The 17,969-nt window shown below is 38.0% G+C and overlaps 1 protein-coding gene across 1 annotated transcript; it reads left to right on the top strand.

The window, feature by feature from the left end:
* The first annotated feature begins 1,780 nt into the window (after positions 1 to 1,780).
* Positions 1,781 to 13,766, top strand: ttr (transthyretin (prealbumin, amyloidosis type I)). The gene is made up of 4 exons (XM_033965355.2): positions 1,781 to 1,873; positions 8,130 to 8,269; positions 9,993 to 10,128; positions 12,824 to 13,766. Exons 1-4 carry the CDS (start codon positions 1,802 to 1,804, stop codon positions 12,929 to 12,931), a joined length of 456 nt encoding a protein of 151 aa, XP_033821246.1. The 5' UTR covers positions 1,781 to 1,801; the 3' UTR covers positions 12,932 to 13,766.
* The last annotated feature ends 4,203 nt before the right edge of the window (positions 13,767 to 17,969 follow it).

Raw genomic sequence — 17,969 nt, 5'->3', positions numbered from 1 at the left:
TCTATGTCAGAGACTAGTGTTTGGGTTAGGGTTTCATTTTCAGAGACTAGGGTTAGGGTTAGGTTTAGGGTTATAGGGTTAGGGTTAGGGTTAGGGTTAGGTTTACTATGTGAGAGACTAAGGTTAGAACAAGGGTTAGGGGGAGGGTTGGGGTTACTATGTCAGAGACTCGGGTTAGGATTAAGGTTAGAGGGTTTGGGTTAGGGTTAGGGTTACTATGTCAGAGACTAGGGTTTGGGTTACGGTTAGGGTGTCTATATCAGAGACTAGGATTAGGGTTAGGGTTAGAGTGTTTGGGTCAGGGTTAGGGTTACTATGTCAGAGACTTGGGTTAGGGCAAGTGTTTCTATGTTAGAGACTAGGGTTAGGGTGTTAGGGTCAGGGTTAGGGTTACAGTTACTATGTCAGAGACTAGAGTTAGGGTTAAGGTTAGGGTTAAGGTTTTTATGTCAGAGACTAGGGTTAGGGTTAGGCTTTCTATGTCAGAGACTAGGGTTAAGGTTAGAGTTAGGACAAGGGTTAGGGTTACTATGTCAGAGACTAGGGTAAGGGCCAGGGTTACAGTTAGGGTTAGTGTTACAATGTCAGAGACTAGACTTAGGGTTATGGTTAGAGTTTCTATGTCAGAGACTAGGGTTAGGGTTCAGGTTGGGGTAAGGGTTACTGTTACTATGTCAGAGACTAGGGCTAGGGTTGCTATGTCAGAGACTAGGGTTAGGGTTAAGGTTACTATGTCAGAGTCTTGGGTTAGGGTTAGAACAAGGGTTAGGATTACTATGTCCAAGACTATGGTTAGGGTTACTATGTCAGTGTCAAGGGCTGCGTTAGGGTACGAACAATGGTTAGGGTTACTATGTCAGAGACTGGGGTTAGGGTTAGGATTTCTATATCAGAGACTAGGGTTAGGGTTACAGTTAGGGTGAGGGTTACGTTTACTATGTCAAAGATTAGGGTTCGTGTTAGAGTTATTATGTGAGAGACTAGGTTTACGGTTAGGGTTTCTATGTCAGAGACTAGGGTAAGGGTTAGGGTTATGGTTTCTATGTGAGAGACTAGGGTTAGGGTTAGGGTTATGGTTCTATGTCAGAAACTAGGGTTAGGGTTAGCGTTCAAGTTTCTATGTCAAAGATGAGGGTAAGGGTTAGGGTTACGGTTACTATGTCAAAGACTAGGGTTAGGATTTCTATGCCAGAGACTAAGGGATAGGGTTAGGGTTAGAGGGTTTGGGTCAAGGTTAGGGTTACTATGTCAGAGATTAGGGTTAGGATTAGAGTTAGCATTAGAGGGTGTGTGTGTGTGCGTGCGCGCACATGTGTATGTGTATGTCTCAATCACTTTCTGACAGAGAGGGTGGAAGGAACAGCAGATCCACAGCCTGTATCTCCTCTCCCCATCCCAGCCCCTCAACTAGTCTCTGGAGTCTGGAGTCCCAGAGAGAGTTTGCCCCTTGTATATGTGTGCATTTGTGTGTGTGTGTGTACCTTTGTGTGTGTGTGACCCCCCCTCCCACCCTTTACCTATACTTATCTATACTTCACTGGTGTGCCCTCCAACAGAAAAGTTACACTGTACCTTCACATAATGTGCCAGTACTATAGTGGAGTTGACATCTGAAAGAGTAACCAAAACTTCCACTTAAGATTTTTGTAATTAGAAGTACAAATATGGCAACATAAACATACTCTTAGAAGTACAATTCTGTGCTTCCTGTTCCCCTTTTGTCCCTAGTTGCCCATTGGTTTGTTGCGTGGGGTCAGTGCCTTTATAAATCGTAGAGTACAAGGGGCAAAGGGAGATCAGGATGACAGCTCTGAGCGTGTGCGTGCTACTGCTGTGTCTACTGCTGCCCACCCACACTGTCCCTGCCCCTTCGGTTAGTACAAACAACTTTGTCTTACCAGAAAAACTCATTTATAATGAGTTTGAATGTGGTCATGTGTAAAGGTGTCAAGAAGTAAATAATTGTGATTATGCAGATCGTAATATAATTGTAAGAACTGTAAGAAAAATAGTGCTTGTGAGTGTTTTAGAAGCAAAAGGTAACAACTCAATCTATTGTAAACTGCTGGTAAAAAAAAAAAAAAAAAAAAAAAAGTAACCATGTGATCACAGAGGCAATGTAGAGTGTTTGTGTAATCCCTCAGTCACTCAGTCTATAGTAAAGTGAGGCTGAATTCTTTTAACTATACAAAAGTTTGGCTTTGGCTTCTTATGTCACTTTACCTGATAATTCGGAAAGTTCTTTTTCATAAAGCTGGTCACTTAGCACAAAAATCTGTTAGACAATTGTGTATTATGAAAAATGTCGTTGTTTTCGTCATGATGTCAATAATGTGAACTGTTGTTAAATCAACAATTTTCTATTCTCAATAACTGCGGCACTAAAAACATATAGGTAAATGCATAGTAACCAATCAACAAGGGTAGTGTTACGCTGCCAAATATATCACTCATGTAGAAGTAAAAGTGTGGATCCAGAAAACTACTTCAAGAAGTATATTTTTTAAGTTTTTCATTAAATGTACTTGGTGTACTTTTTCTGTGCACTAAGCACAAAGGATTATAAAGGCATGTGTCTAAAAACAACAGGCTGTCACTTCACTCACGACCTGAGATCTATCTTGAAGATAATGGCAACGGTGTATGGACTTTAGAAACACACAACCACATAATACAATGCCTTATTATGTAATAATAAGCCAAAATATATTCAAATTGTCACTACATAAAAAATATATTTTGTAATAATTTGCATTGAAAATTACATTGACATTGAAAATATCATCCATTTGATTTACAATCTTCATACTGGTATAAGGTCAGGTCACTACTTTTTTGTAGTAACCATGCTATTTCCATCTTATTACCATGGCATTACTGTGCTCTAGTACATTTGCATATTAATACATTATTGGGATATTAAACAGTTTTCAAATTGTAAACCTATGGGATAATGAATACATGGGTGACACAGTGGCACAGTGCGTAGCGCTCTTGTCTCATGGCAAGAAGGTTCTGGGTACTTTTCTGGGCCTTTCTGTGTAGAGTTTGCATGTTCTTCCTGTGCGTAGATTTCCTCCGGGTGGTACAATTTATCCTACCACTATCCACATGTACAATAGGATCCCCTCTGGGGCCAGAACTCCCCTGAACTCAGCGGCACTATCCTGGTTAAATAAAGGTCAGTAACTAAAGAAACAAACATGGACTGAACCACTGCTCATAATTTTGCTTAGTTATTACAAAATATTACATTAGGTGGGGAAAAAATATATATACTGGATGCATTTTGTAATCATTTATCTCAAAATGTAATTTTAAAAATTATACAACACAGCAAATGATTACAAAATGTGGCTTTATTACATGATGCAGTGGCAGTTTTATCACATTTTAGATTTATATTACATAAAGCGGCATTATTACATAATGTACATTTCTTGGAATACCACTTATTGACATTACAAAGAGTGTTTTTAGCTCTGGAGAGAGAGAGACAGATTTGTTTGAGTACTCAACATGTTCAAATGAGATGAAAAACATCACCATCAGGTTTGCTTTTGTAGCTGAAATAACATAACATGGCTAAAAAAGTGAACATTCAGCATGATTTAGGAACTTTAAACTTTTGACCACTTGAATAAATAGTGTACTTGTGTCTCATGTAAAGTTTATTCACCTTGGTGATTCAGCACACTAAACTGATAGATTCAAATGTACAAATAATGGCTTCACTCACAAATGGTCCAAATCTATAGATATAATGTAGAATTACATTTTTTAATGAATTATATTTTGTGCACAGTTTTGAATGCTTCCAAATGTATATATATATATATATATAATGTATATATCAATGGATGCAGCATTATTCAAAATTAGCTTTATGACTAATATGGCCTCTCTGACACCAATATTATATGTCCTTGAGCAAAACACACTTGATGTAATTGATAATGATCCTAAACCAAAATATCATTCACTATCCTTTAATATCAATAATAATATTAATAATTATTATTATTATCATCATCATCATCATTAAAACTGTGTCCGGAGCCTGGACACAAGTAATAACCATGACCCGACATGCCAGTGACTGTTATCAAAAATTAGAACTCGATGAGCTCTAATAGTGACCGAAGTCCCCTAGAAAAAATAACGAAAGTCAGCTTGGTAACGCCACCTCAAACTTTGATTTTCATGGGGCCAATGGCAGCCTGACCTGGAAAAAAAAATTAACGTAAAAATCTGAAATTCACATAAAAAAATAGAACATGTTAGGACATGACAAAAATTATATTATTATGGTTTAGGAGAAAAATAACAGGCGGAAATAAAAAAATCCATTATTATTAGGCCAAGCCTGGGACAACATCCCAGAGAGGGCCTCATTAAAATTGTGTCCGGAGCCTGGAAACTGACAAAAGTCAAGTAGATTGGTGAAAAAAAAAAAAAAACAAAATCCATTATTATTCGTTATTATTTTTCTTGTCAGATAGAAGCCATTTCTGACCACCTGAACATTAATAAAAAGTCAATTTTATTGGCAAGGCAAGTTTATTTGTATCGCACAACTCGTACACTAAGTAATTCAAAGTGCTTTACAGAATACAAAAGACATTAAAATCACACAAATTAAAATATAAATAATCACAAATAATCATCTACAAAATTAACATTAAAACAGAAGAGTGCAGAATAAAAAGTCATATGCACAGCTAACCAGAAATGTTTTGAGCCTGGATTTAAACATTGTGAAAGTCTGTCTCACATCTTCACGGTTGCAAGGGTGGCGAGGGCCTTTATTACTTTTTGCAGTTTTAATTATGAGGCCCGAGCCTGGGACAACGTCCCGGCAAGAGACTCATAAAAAATGTGCCTGAAGCCGAGAAAATGGCAAAAATCAAGTAGTAAACATGCCCCGACAAGCCAGTGGTAAGTATCAAAAATGAGAACTCAATTAGCTCTAATTGTCACCAAAGACCCCGACAAAAAATAATTAATGGCGACTCAGTAACGCCACCTCAAACTTGGATTTTCATGGAGCTAATGGGAGCCCGACGTAGAAATGGTCAACCTAAAAATCTGCAACTTGCATAAAAAAAAAAAATAGAAAATGTCAAGACATAACAAAAATGAGATTATGGCCCCGCCCTAAAACTTACAGGAAGCTGGCCAAATCAAAAGCGCTCACCCTTGCATTTAGGACATCTCCTTGCACAGTTTTCATTGCAAACACTTTAAATCTGGCTTATGTGCAATTAAAGATTATCAATTACATTTTGATTATGACTTTGAGTGTGGTCATGGTGAAATTTCTGCAAAATTCAAAGTTTTGCAATAATGAATTATTTATTTATTTATTTCACACAATTTTGTTGGAAAAAAGCTAATACAGTGTTTACACAGATTTGCAAGCTGAATGTAATGATATGCAAATCATGGTTCTATCTCCCAAAATGGCATTTTAGCACCCTCTTCAAATTTAATTTTCAAAAATTCATAGAAGACAATCGATTTGTGAATGAATGGAGTAGTATTACATAGATGTAGATTTTTGGGGGAGGGGCGATGTAAGTGGGGACGAGAGGCGCAAATTCCACACTGGCCTGTATGATTGCAAGGGGTGGTGAGGGCCTTTATCACAGTTTTTAAAAGTCACATGACTGTAGCTCTTATGGTTTGGGAGAAAAATGTTGGGTGGAAATGCGATTCTATTATTATTATCAAGCCCGAGCCTGGGACTACGTCACGGCGAGGGACTCATTAAAACCGCGTCCGGAGCGTGGAAAATTGCAAAAATCAAGTAGTAAACACGCCCCGACATGGCAGTGACTGGTGTAAAAAATTAGAACTCGACGAGCTCTAATTGTCACAAAAGACCCCGAGAAAAAATAACGAAAGACGACTCGGTAGCGCCACCTCAAACTTTGATTTTCATGGGGCCAATGGGAGCCCGACTCGGAAAAAAGTCGACGTAAAAATCTGAAACTCACATCAAAAAATAGAACGTGTCGGGACATGACAAAAATGATATTATGGTCATGCCCTAAAATGTAAAGGAAGTCGGCCATATTGGATCAAACACAGGAATGTCAAAAGTGCACACCCTCACATTCAGGACGTTTTCTCGCACAATTTTCATCACAAACACTTAAAATTTGGCCAAATCCCACTAAACCTATGTGTGATTAAAGATTATCAATTACATTTTGATTATGACTTTGGGTGTGGTCAGGGTGAATTTTCAACAAAATCGCAAATTTTGTAATAATTCAAAAAAAATATTTCTCTTTCACGCATTTTTTGTTGGGAAAATGCTAATACAGCGTTTATGCACATTTGGGAGCTGAACGCAATGATATGCAAATCAAGGCACTCTCACAAAATGGCTCTCTAGCGCCCTCTTCAAATTTCATTTTCAAAAATTCATAGAAGACAATCGATTTGTCGTTTACGTGTTAAAAAAATCACAGGGGTCTTATTTGTGATGGGGCACAATGTGAGAAAGTCACATGACTGTAGCTGTTATGGTTTAGGAGAAAAATAATGGGTGGAAAATGCGTTTCCATTATTATTATTCTTGCGACTTTGAATCCACTTTTGACCCCCTGAACATTAACGAAAAGTCAATTATGTTGCACCCAAAATTCAAGACTGGTGAATTTTTTTTTTTTTTGACCTGTGTTTATAAAAATTTTGAAAGCGCCCCCTACAACCGCAATTCATTATTTTTGCCAAGTTTGACATAGACATTTGAAATTTGGCACGTATATCCCCCTTGAGATACTGATCAAAAAAGTCAAAAAGAACATACCTCTATTTGCAAACATGTTACCGTGGTAACATAATAAATGTGCGATTAAAATGAATGGGGTTCAGAGTACTGGACTTTGTTGTAGACTAAACAGATGCTCTACACTAATTAAACTATGGCCTAAAATTCAAGATTGGCAAAAAATGTTGTATTTTGATGTTCAAAAAGATTAACATTAACAAAATGACTCAATAGCGCCACCTCAAAATTTGAAATACATTGCTGCAATGACAGATCTTTTTCATCGTAGACAAATGAAATTTGGTACAAACATAGAACATGTCAAAACAAGTAAAAAAAATATATATTATGACCCCACCCTAAACCCTACAGGAAGTCAGCCATTGTGGGCGGAACCCCGTTTTTTCAAAATTTCACCTCTAATAATTGGATTTTTTATTCTGTGGATTTTAATTCAAGACACTTACAAAATGGTCACAATTTACTAGAACCATGTGGGATTATAGGGAACTCTTTTGGAATTTTCTAAGTTATAAAATGTGGGTGTGGCCAGCCTACAAATAAAAAAGACGTTTTTTGAAGTTTTAAATGGCCCGTAACTCAAACATGCAGTGTCCTAATTCCCGGCATTAATATAAGTTTTGTTCAAAATGTTGGTCTGAGTGCATAGACATGAAATTCACATATGTCAAATATTATATTGCTCCACAGCGCCCCCTTGAAGTTTTAAATGGCACGTAAAAAAATTACTTTGTCACAAATATTTGAAATTTGGCATAGATATCGCTATTGCCATACTGAACAAAAAAGTCAAGGACACCATACCTCTATTTTGAAAGGTGTTGCCATGGCAACGTCTGACATTTCTCATTGAAAACATGGGTTTTGGTCAACAAGGATGAAAAATAATTACTGTGTCATAGACCATTAAAATTTGGTACACATATTCCTCTCATCATACTGAACAAAAAAGCCAAAGAAGACATACCTCTATTTCCAACCGTGCAGATGTGACAATGTCATAAATGGTCTCATTGGAATAAATGGGGTAGTATTACTCAGTCGCTGATTTTGGGGGGAGGGGCGATGTAAGCAGGAACAAAAGGCAGGATCTTCGTGGTGGTGTGTACCCCGCGGTCGCAAGGGATGGTGAGGGCCTTTAGCACTGCTTGCAGATTTTATTATTATTATTATTATTATTATTATTATTATTATTATCTATGTGCAGATTGATGGACAGAAATCTTGTTTGTTGTCATTTATTTAATGGTATGGATTGCGGAAATAAGATTTTACTATAGACATATATTACATCCTCTTACTGTGTTTTGTGTATGGTATTTTTCAGGAGAAACATGGCGGCTCAGACGTGAGATGTCCTCTGACAGTGAAGATCCTAGACGCAGTGCATGGGACTCCAGCTGGATCCATGAACCTCCGAGTGTTCAGAAGGGGCCCGGACGGGAATTACACCCTTGTTGCATCTGGGTATGTGTGAGAGACTACCAGTAAAAAATAATTTGGGGAGTCTCAGCTGTATCCTGCATCTCTTTGCCAGTCTCTGGACCTGCCTAGAGTAGAGGAAATTTTAAAAGACCACTCCCAACTTCTTAATCATGAGTTTCTACTGCTCCCATCAGGACAGAGGTTTAAAATACCATAGTATAAAAGCAAGCACTAGAAATACAGTCATATTTAAATAAATAAATCAGTAAACAAATTGAACCTTTTTTCAAGGAACACCTGGCAATCCTTCAAGGCACACTAGTGTTCCCCGGCACACTGGCTGAAAATCAAGGCATTAATGAATGCTGACATAGCACACCTGTGAAGTGAAGACCATTTCAAGAGATCATGAAGCTTATTGAAAGAAAGCCAAGGGTTTGAGGAATCGGAACCGAAAATATAAAAGTTCATATTCCATACATTTTTATGACGATGATGATGATGATGTTTTCACCAAACACTTAATGAGAAGGTGTGTCCAAACTTTGTTTATTCAAACATTTAACTTGTATGTAAAAATATAAATAAATGTGGAGGCATTTATTAGTAATTCTGGCAATAAAGTTTAATTTAGTTGCTGCCTCACTGTAACTTTTCAGGTGGAGTGCTCTATACATGGTGATGGAATTACTTTGCCTGGAATATTCCATAGTTAGGCATTAAACAAATCTATTTTCATAGAAATACAGACATCGCCATTCGGTCAAGTTTCCGGTAACAGTGAGAATGCATGATTTTCATTGTATATTTGTGAGATAATATTGGAACAACTTGACATGATGCAATACAGTAGAATATATGAGTCAAAGCTATAACTTCTTCATGGATATAAGTAGGTTGCGGACCATCCACTAGAAAAGTTAGTGTCCCTTTAATCAATATTTATTCAATTCACTTATAATACCTTATGAAAATTTGGTTGAGGTTGATCACTTTTGTCGGTGTGTGTCATTGGTGGTGGTTGGGGGAGTGTTTAAAAGCAGCCTTCTTCTGTCAGTCTATCCCAGTGCAGCTCTGGTATATGTAAAAGAAATAGCAAAACTCATAATACTCAAAAGTATGATGAACACTGATTTGTATTTGCATGTGGTAGCTTATATGATATTTTTTGACATACTATTTAAGTTGAAATGACAAATGAAAGAATGCATGGTAAAATTGTAAATGGATGGACAGTTGGATTGTTAACCTGCTCGGGGACTGTAGATGAAAATTAGCTTTAGCTAAATCTGGTGTAAATCATCCCTTCTTTTATGTGTTTGCACATTGCCCCTGATAAAATAAACTAAAAAACAAAACTAAACTAAACTACCTAACTAAAGTCCAAGATTTGACTTCTCTTCAGTACCCAGGGATAGACCTTACCAGGGAGGCTGAGAAGTGTGATTCCCCTGTAGTTAGAAAACACCTATCCTGAGTCTCTGGATCAACATCCAGAGACTAAAGATACTCAGGACGGATCTCAAGCAACCTAAAGCCTTGCCACCTTGCCAGCTACCTCAGTGACTTCAGCCAGGGTGATGGATGAGTCCGCCTCTGATTCCCCAGTCTCAGCTTGAGGCCTGAAGGCCCATAGGTGACCCTTCCAGAAGCCCTTGACAACATAGCTCCCAGGAACATTCAGGTGGTCAAACCTCTGCATCATGTGGCTGTTCAAGGAGGGTAAATTGAATTGTGTTTGCTGTTTATGTACATGTGTGTCCAGGGTCACAGAGATGACAGGGGAAATCCATGGCCTGATCTCAGAGGAGCACTTCACTGCTGGAGTGTACAGAGTGGAGTTTGACACTAAGGCCTACTGGAAGAGCAAAGGCATCACCCCTTTCCATGAGGTCGCCAATGTGAGTATCTAAATCACAGTGGCAGACTGGTTAGCACTCTAGGCTTACAGTTCAAGGCCTGGAGAAATTCCCATCCATGTCGGGTATTGTGTGTAGTTTTGTGTGTTTCTCTGCTGTGTAAAATGTAAAATCTAGATAAGTTAAAATGATACCGCTGTGATCAATGCGCATGTCACAAGGGGAACACTGGTCATGGTCTCCTTCACGAGTTTTCAGCTGGTTGCCCCTTGGAAAGGATAGATATCGATGTTCTTGGTCCTTTCTCCTTGACAGAGAAGGGTAACCGCTGTGTCCTCACCGCAATGGACTACTTTACTCAGTGGCCTGAAGCATATGGCCTTCCAGATCAGGAAGCAGATACTTTGTACAGATTACAGATTACTATTGTAAATGCTGGTAGGTAGGTAGGTTTGGGGTCCCAGAAGCAATACACACACCAGAACTTTGAGTCCTGCATTTTCGCAGCTATAAAAAATAGGCTCCATCAAGACCCGCACAACGTCTCTGCACCTACAAAGTTGAAAGATTCAACACTTCAGTTTGCCAAACACCAGCAAGACTGGTAGACACATCTGCTATTTGTCCTCATGGCTTACAGATCTGCTGTCCAGGACTCTACTGCCTGTCATCTCCTGCCTCTCCTCATGCTTGAGGAGGTGATTTGGACTGCAGCTGAGATGATGATCAGGAGACTACTAGACACTGCAGCTGTTCCTCCAGGACCCGAGTATTCCCAGAAACTTCAGGACCGGTTGGAATGTGCCCATGAGTTTAGCAGAAACCAGCTTGTATAACTACAATGTGCACATCAAAGGATGACAGTGGGGCACCTGGTTTGGGTGTATAGCCCTTAGCGTAAGAAGGGCAGATGCCCCAGACTCGGTAGTGAATGATTATGCGTAATCATTAAACGATTATGCAAATATAGGATTCAGGGCTGAAAATCACTGTACATCATCTAGACAAGTGGGGCATCAAAAGTTATCCAATTTATGTTGATACTTATCATGGTTTGCAAATTTCCATCATGGAATAATGTGAAATGTGAAATTTGGCACAATGGCTCTTTATGTCATCCCCATCAAAAAAGTCAATGGAACTCATGTTATATCTTTCACTGGGTTGCTGTGGCAATGCGCAAAACAACCTGTGTTATACTAACATGAAAATTTCCAAATTTTCCTACATTTCAATATCTTATAACAACTTATTAGCTTAATTGAAAATTGTGAAATTTGGCACAGTGACTCTTTACATCATCCCCGTCAAAAAGTCCCAAGGGTCATGTTTGTATTTTGCACCATATTGCCATGGTGATGCCTCAAAAACCCATATTAGTCCATTTCAGTGCATCAGCACTTCCAACGTATGTAGACTTTGTTTAGTGACAAGTACAGTCCAAAGGTGCAATAACACTGGCACAACTGGCGCATAAGCATCACCCTTAGGGAGTGCCGGGTCGACCGCAAGGGCCTGTTTGATGCAGCTGCTTTAATTAGACCCAAGCGCCTAAAGGGCGTAGGGCCTATTGCTTCTGCAACAATGAGTGCATGGGTGAATATGACCATCTGAAACATATTCAAAAACTCATCAAATTTTGCCCAAAACTCAGGTCTGCCGAAATTTTTTTTTTTTTTTTTTTTTTTTTTTTTACATATTGCATAATTGGGCATAAAAAAAAAAAAAAAAGCCACATGGAAAAGTCAAAATACACGTTAATAGGAGACGTCCTGATGTCAACTTTATCGTAGAGCTATGAAATTTGGTACAGCCATGCCAAATAAAAAAAAAAACAAGTCATGCCAAATAAAAAAAATATGATTATGGCCACGCCCCCTGACAAACCGGAAGTCGGCCATCTTGGATTGAACATTTCAAAATGCAGAGTTAATCAACTCCTTTTAGGGGTAGCCGCAAAATTCCATCCGAAGTTTTGCAATTTGCTCAAAATTTGCTCCCGTACATGCATACTAAGTCCAATTGGGTTCAGACACGGAGACAGCCAGGGCTGGAGCGGGACAGGACCAGAGACGAGACCAGGGGGAACCGGGCAGGAGTAATCCAGAGAGCGAGAACCAGGGCAGGAGATGAGAAGCAGGCCAAAGACCAAGACAGGACAGGAGGCAAAGACGAGGGGTGGACTGTACCGGAGCTGGAGCACAGGGTCAGGAGCAGGAGCGAGCGAGGGAGCAGGAATCTGGGACACAGCAAAATCCAGTAAGACACGAGTAGGCAGGTAACGGGATACAAACTTGAGCTGGAACATTCACGTTTACACGCGGACAGTCTGGCTCCGATGCCTATCAAATATCCATAATATTCCATTTTAGTGCAGCAGCACTTCAAAGGGCCGTTAGATACCGTTTGCAGCTTGAATTGTGTTTTGGTGTGCAAACAGCTCATTTGATAGAATTAAAAGGGTTGTTTTCAGTCCTTTTCTATGTAGTTGAGCAAAATTTGATTTGCACCACTGTGCTGTTTGCATGTAATAATAAAGCGCTTAATCCAAGAACTAGTTATTGCTAGCTTTAGTGTGACAGTAAGACTCCACTCTAGCCTCTGACAGTTGTGAAAAGCATTTGTAAATTAAATGCATTCAATTGTAAATACAGTAAATATCAGGTACAGCACATAGTGATTCTGTGGTTGTCGTGGTGTCCCTAAATGCATCACTAGCAGTTGTTGTGTCTTGCAGGTTGTGTTTGAGGCCCACACGGAGGGCCATCGTCACTACACTCTGGCTCTGCTGCTCAGTCCCTTCTCCTTCACCACCACCGCTCTCACGGTGGATGTGCATCAGTAACCTCTGTTTTTGCACAATACACCTCTTTTTTTTGGGGGGGGGGGGGGGGGGGATTAAAGCATCTGAAAACATGCCAAGGACTCTTCATTTCAAACTACTCTGCTTGTAAAATGGGCAGCACTTAAAGGTCATATATTACACAAATTTCTCTTCTCTTTAAGCCATGTTAGAATGTTGTTAACTCAAAAATATACGCAGAGTTGCATTTTTTTTCATTCAAATATGTGTGTGTAACCCTTTATTATTACTAGTCTGTCTACATCTCCAAAGCTTAAAATGCTCTGTTTGACCTAGTGATGTCATGTAGTGGTAGTTTTCAGGTTAACAGCAACACTTTAACTTAAGTTCAGTAGAGTCTGCCAACTCCAGCGCTAAAATTATACAACTGATTCTAGTGAAGGTGCATGGAGTTTCAAAACAAAGTGCAGCACTTCCAGTATCACCACATGACATCATAAGGGGAGGAACTCAGCCCAAATATGCAAGGTTTGTGTATCAACAAATCCATGTATTTATTTTTTTTTATTTTTTGACAAGAAACAATATTATAACATTGATCAACATAGATCAGAAAATACAATTGAACAGGCCTTTAAAGTTTTTGTATTTTTTCTTTCTTTCTTTTATTAAGTAGTACAGAATCAAAGACTTTTAATCTAGAATCTCAAGATTTTTTTTTAATTTCCAGAGTGGTGCCCCAGCCGGGGAAATAGGACACTGCATGTGTGAGTTACGAGTAATTTAATACTTCAAAAAATGGCTTTGTTCTTTGGAGGCTGACCACACCCACATTTTATGATGTAGAAAGATCCAAGAGAGTAGCCTATAATCCCACAGGGGTCTAGTTCATTTTGACCAATTTACAAGTTTCTTGAATAAAAATCTATGGTGTAAAAATTTCAAATGTGAGGGTGAAAATTTTGGGGTGGGATCATAACATAATTTTTAACTTGTCTTGACGAGTGCTATGCCAAATTCCATTTGTCAACAATGAAAATGGTCTCTCATTGCCGTAAAGGTTTTTTTTTTTTTTTTTTTTTTTTTTTTGAGGTGGCGATATTGAGACATTTTGATATGTTATTTTCAAAATAATAAAATTTTCACCAACCTTGAATTTTGGGTGCAATAAAATTGTCTTTTCGTTAACGTTCAGGGGGTCAAAAGTGGCTTCAATCTGGCCACCAAAATAATAATAATAATTAAAACTGCAAGCAGTGATAAAGGCCCTCGCCACCCCTTGCGACCGCGGGGTACACGCCACCACGGAGATCCTGTCTTTCGTTCCCGCTTACATCGCCCCTCCCCCAAAATCAGCGACTGAGTAATACTATTCCATTCATTCCAATGAGAGCATTTATGACATTGTCACGTCTGTACGGTTGGAAATAGAGGTATGTGTTCATTGGCTTTTTTGTTCCGTATGATGAGAGGAATATGTGTAGCAAATTTCAATGGTCTATGACAAAGTAATTATTTTTCATCCCAGTTAACCAAAACCCATGTATTTCAATGAGAAAAGTCAGACGTTGCCATGGCAACACCTTTGAAATTAGAGATATGTTCTTATTGACTTTTTTGTTCAGTTTGCCAAGCCAAATGTCCATGCCCAATTTCAAATGTTTACGTCAAAGTAATTTTTTTTGGTCCAATTCAAAAGTTCAAGGGGGCGCTGTGGAGCAAACAAAATTCTGACATATGTAAATTGTATATCATTTCGTGTAGATCAAGATTTTAAACAAAATGTATATTAATGCCGGGAAATAGGACACTGCATGTGTGAGTGATGAACATTTTAACACTTCAAATTATTGATTTTTTTTGCAGACTGGCCACACCCACATTTTATGATGTAGAAAAATCAAAGGCAGCTCCCTATAATCCCACATGGGTCTAGTTCATTTTGACCAATTTGCATGTTTCTTGAATGAAAATCCAAGGCGCAAAAAATCCAAATGTGAGAGGTAAAATTTTGAAAAAATGGGGTTCCGCCCACAATGGCCGACTTCCTGTATGTTTTAGGGTGGGGTCATAATATAATTTTTTACTTGTCTTGACATGTTCTATGTTTGTACCAAATTTCATTTGTCTACGATGAAAAAGGTCTCTCATTGACGTAATGCATTTTGATTTTTGAGGTGGCGCTAATGAGTCATTTTGAAAGAATAATTTTTTTGAACATCAAAATAATAAATTTTTCACCAAACTTGAATTTTGGGTCCAATAAAATTGAGTTTTCGTTAACGTTCAGGGGGTCAAAAATGACTTCAAAGCGGTAATTATAATAATAATAATAATAATAATAATAATAATAATTAAAACTGCAAGCAGTGATAAAGGCCCTCGCCACCCCTTGCGACCGCGGGGTACACGCCACCGCGGAGATCCTGCCTTTCATTCCCGCTTACATCGTTCCCCCCCCAAAATCAGCGACTGAGTAATACTACTCCATTCATTCCAATGACACCATTTATCACATTTTCACGCCTGCACGGTTGGAAATAGAGGTATGTGTTCATTGGCTTTTTTGTTCAGTATGATGAGAGGAATATGTGTACCAAATTTCAATGGTCCATGACAAAGTAATTATTTTTCATCCTTGTTGACCAAAACCCATGTATTTCAATGAGAAATGTCAGATGTTGTCATGGCAACACCTTTGAAAATAGAGGTATAGTGTCATTGACTTTTTTGTTCAGTATCGGAATAGGGATGTCCATGCCAAATTTCAAATGTTTGTGACAAAGTAATTTTTTTGTGTACCATTTAAAATTTCAAGGGGGCGCTGTGGAGCAATGTAATATTTGATATGTGTAAATTGCATATCTATGCACTCAAAATAAGATTTTAAACAAAACGTATATTAATGCCGGAAAATAGGACACAGCATGTTCAAGTTACGGACAATTTAGAATTTCAAAAAACGTCTTTTTTCTTTGAAGGCTGGCCACACCCACATTTTATAACTTAAAAAAATTTAGGAGAGTAGCCTATAATCCCACATGTGTCTAATTTTTTTTGACCAATTCGCAAGTTTCTTGAATGAATATCCAATGCGCAAAAAATTCAAATGTGTGAGGTAAAATTTTGAAAAAATGGGGTTCCGCCCACAATGGCCGACTTCCTGTAGGGTTTAGGGTAGGGTCATAATATAATTTTGTACTTGTCTTGACATGTTCTATGTTTGTACCAAATTTCATTTGTCTACGATGAAAAAGGTCTCTCATTGCCGTAATGTATTTCAAATTTTGAGGTGGCGCTATTGAGTCATTTTGATACGTTAATTTTTTTGAACATCAAAATACAAATTTTTTTGCCGATCTTGAATTTCAGGCCATAGTTTGATGAGTGTAGAGCATCTATTTAGTCTACAACAAAGTCCAGTACTCTGAACCCCATTCATTTCAATGATACATTTATTATGTTACCACGGTAACATAGTTGCCGATAGAGGTATGTTCTTTTTGGCTTTTTTGTTCAGTTTGCCAAGCCAAATATCCCTGCCGAATTTCAAATGTTTATGTCAAAGTAATTTTTTTTGTCCAATTCAAAAGTTCAAGGGGGCGCTGTGGAGCAATTTATTGTCTGACCTGTGTAAATTGTATATCTATGTGTTCAGATCAACAGTTTGAATAAAAAAGTATATTCCTGCAGGGACATAGGACACTAACTGTGTGAGTTACACGCATTTAAAACCTGTAAAAAAAGTTTTTTTTCTTTGCAGGCTGGCCACGCCCACATTTTATAACTTAGAAAATTCCAAAAAAGTTGCCTATAATCCCACATGGGTGTAGTTAATTTTGACCAATTTTCATGTTTCTCGAATGAAAATCCGAGACGTAAAAAATTCAAAGGTGAGAAGTAAAATTTTGGAAAAATGGGGTTCCGCCCACAATGGCCGACTTCCTGTAGGGTTTAGGGTGGGGTCATAATATAATTTTTTACTTGTCTTGACATATTCTATGTTTGTACCAAATTTAATTTGTCTACGATGAAAAAGGTCTCTAATTGCCGTAATGTATTTCAAATTTTGAGGTGGCGCAAATGAGTCATTTTGATATGTTAATTTTTTTGAACATCAAAATACAAATTTTTTTGCCAATCTTGAATTTCAGGCCATAGTTTGATGAGTGTAGAGCATCTATTTAGTCTACAACAAAGTCCAGTACTCTGAACCCCATTCATTTCAATGACACATTTATTATGTTACCACGGTAACATAGTTGAAAATAGAGGTATGTTCTCATTGGCTTTTTTGTTCAGTATGATGAGAGGAATATGTGTACCAAATTTCAATGGTCTATGACAAAGTAATATTTTTTCATTCCAGTTATCCAAAACCCATGTATTTCAAAGAGAAATGTCAGACGTTGCCATGGCAACACCTTTGAAAATAGAGGTATGATGTCATTGACTTTTTTGTTCAGTGTAGCAATAGGGATGGCCATGCCAAATTTCAAATGTTTATGTCAAAGTAATTTTTTTGGTCCAATTCAAAAGTTCAAGGGGGCGCTGTGGAGCAATTTATTGTCTGACCTGTGTAAATTGTATATCTATGTCTTCAGATCAACAGTTTGAATAAAAAAGTATATTCCTGCCGGGACATAGGACACTAACTGTGTGAGTTACAAGCATTTAAAACCTTCAAAAAACGTCTTTTATCTTTGCAGACTGGCCACACCCACATTTTATAATTTAGAAAATTCCAAAAGAGTTCCCTATAATCCCACATGTATCTAGTAAATATTGACCATTTTGCATGTTTCTTGAATGAAAATCCAAGGCATAAAAAATCCAATTGTTAGAGTTAAAATTTTGAAAAAATGGGGTTCCGCCCATAATGGCCGACTTCCTGTAGGGTTTAGGGTGGGGTCATAATATAATTTTTTTCTTGACTTGACATGTTCTATGTTTGTACCAAATTTCATTTGTCTACGATGAAAAAAGTCTCTAATTGCCGTAATGTATTTCAAATTTTGAGGTGGCGCTATTGAGTCATTTTGATACGTTAATTTTTTTCCACATGAAAATACAACTTGTT

Source organism: Periophthalmus magnuspinnatus, chromosome 4, assembly GCF_009829125.3.
Source record: "Periophthalmus magnuspinnatus isolate fPerMag1 chromosome 4, fPerMag1.2.pri, whole genome shotgun sequence".
Lineage (NCBI taxonomy): Eukaryota > Metazoa > Chordata > Actinopteri > Gobiiformes > Gobiidae > Periophthalmus > Periophthalmus magnuspinnatus.
This window is presented reverse-complemented; position numbering and strand designations above follow the sequence as displayed.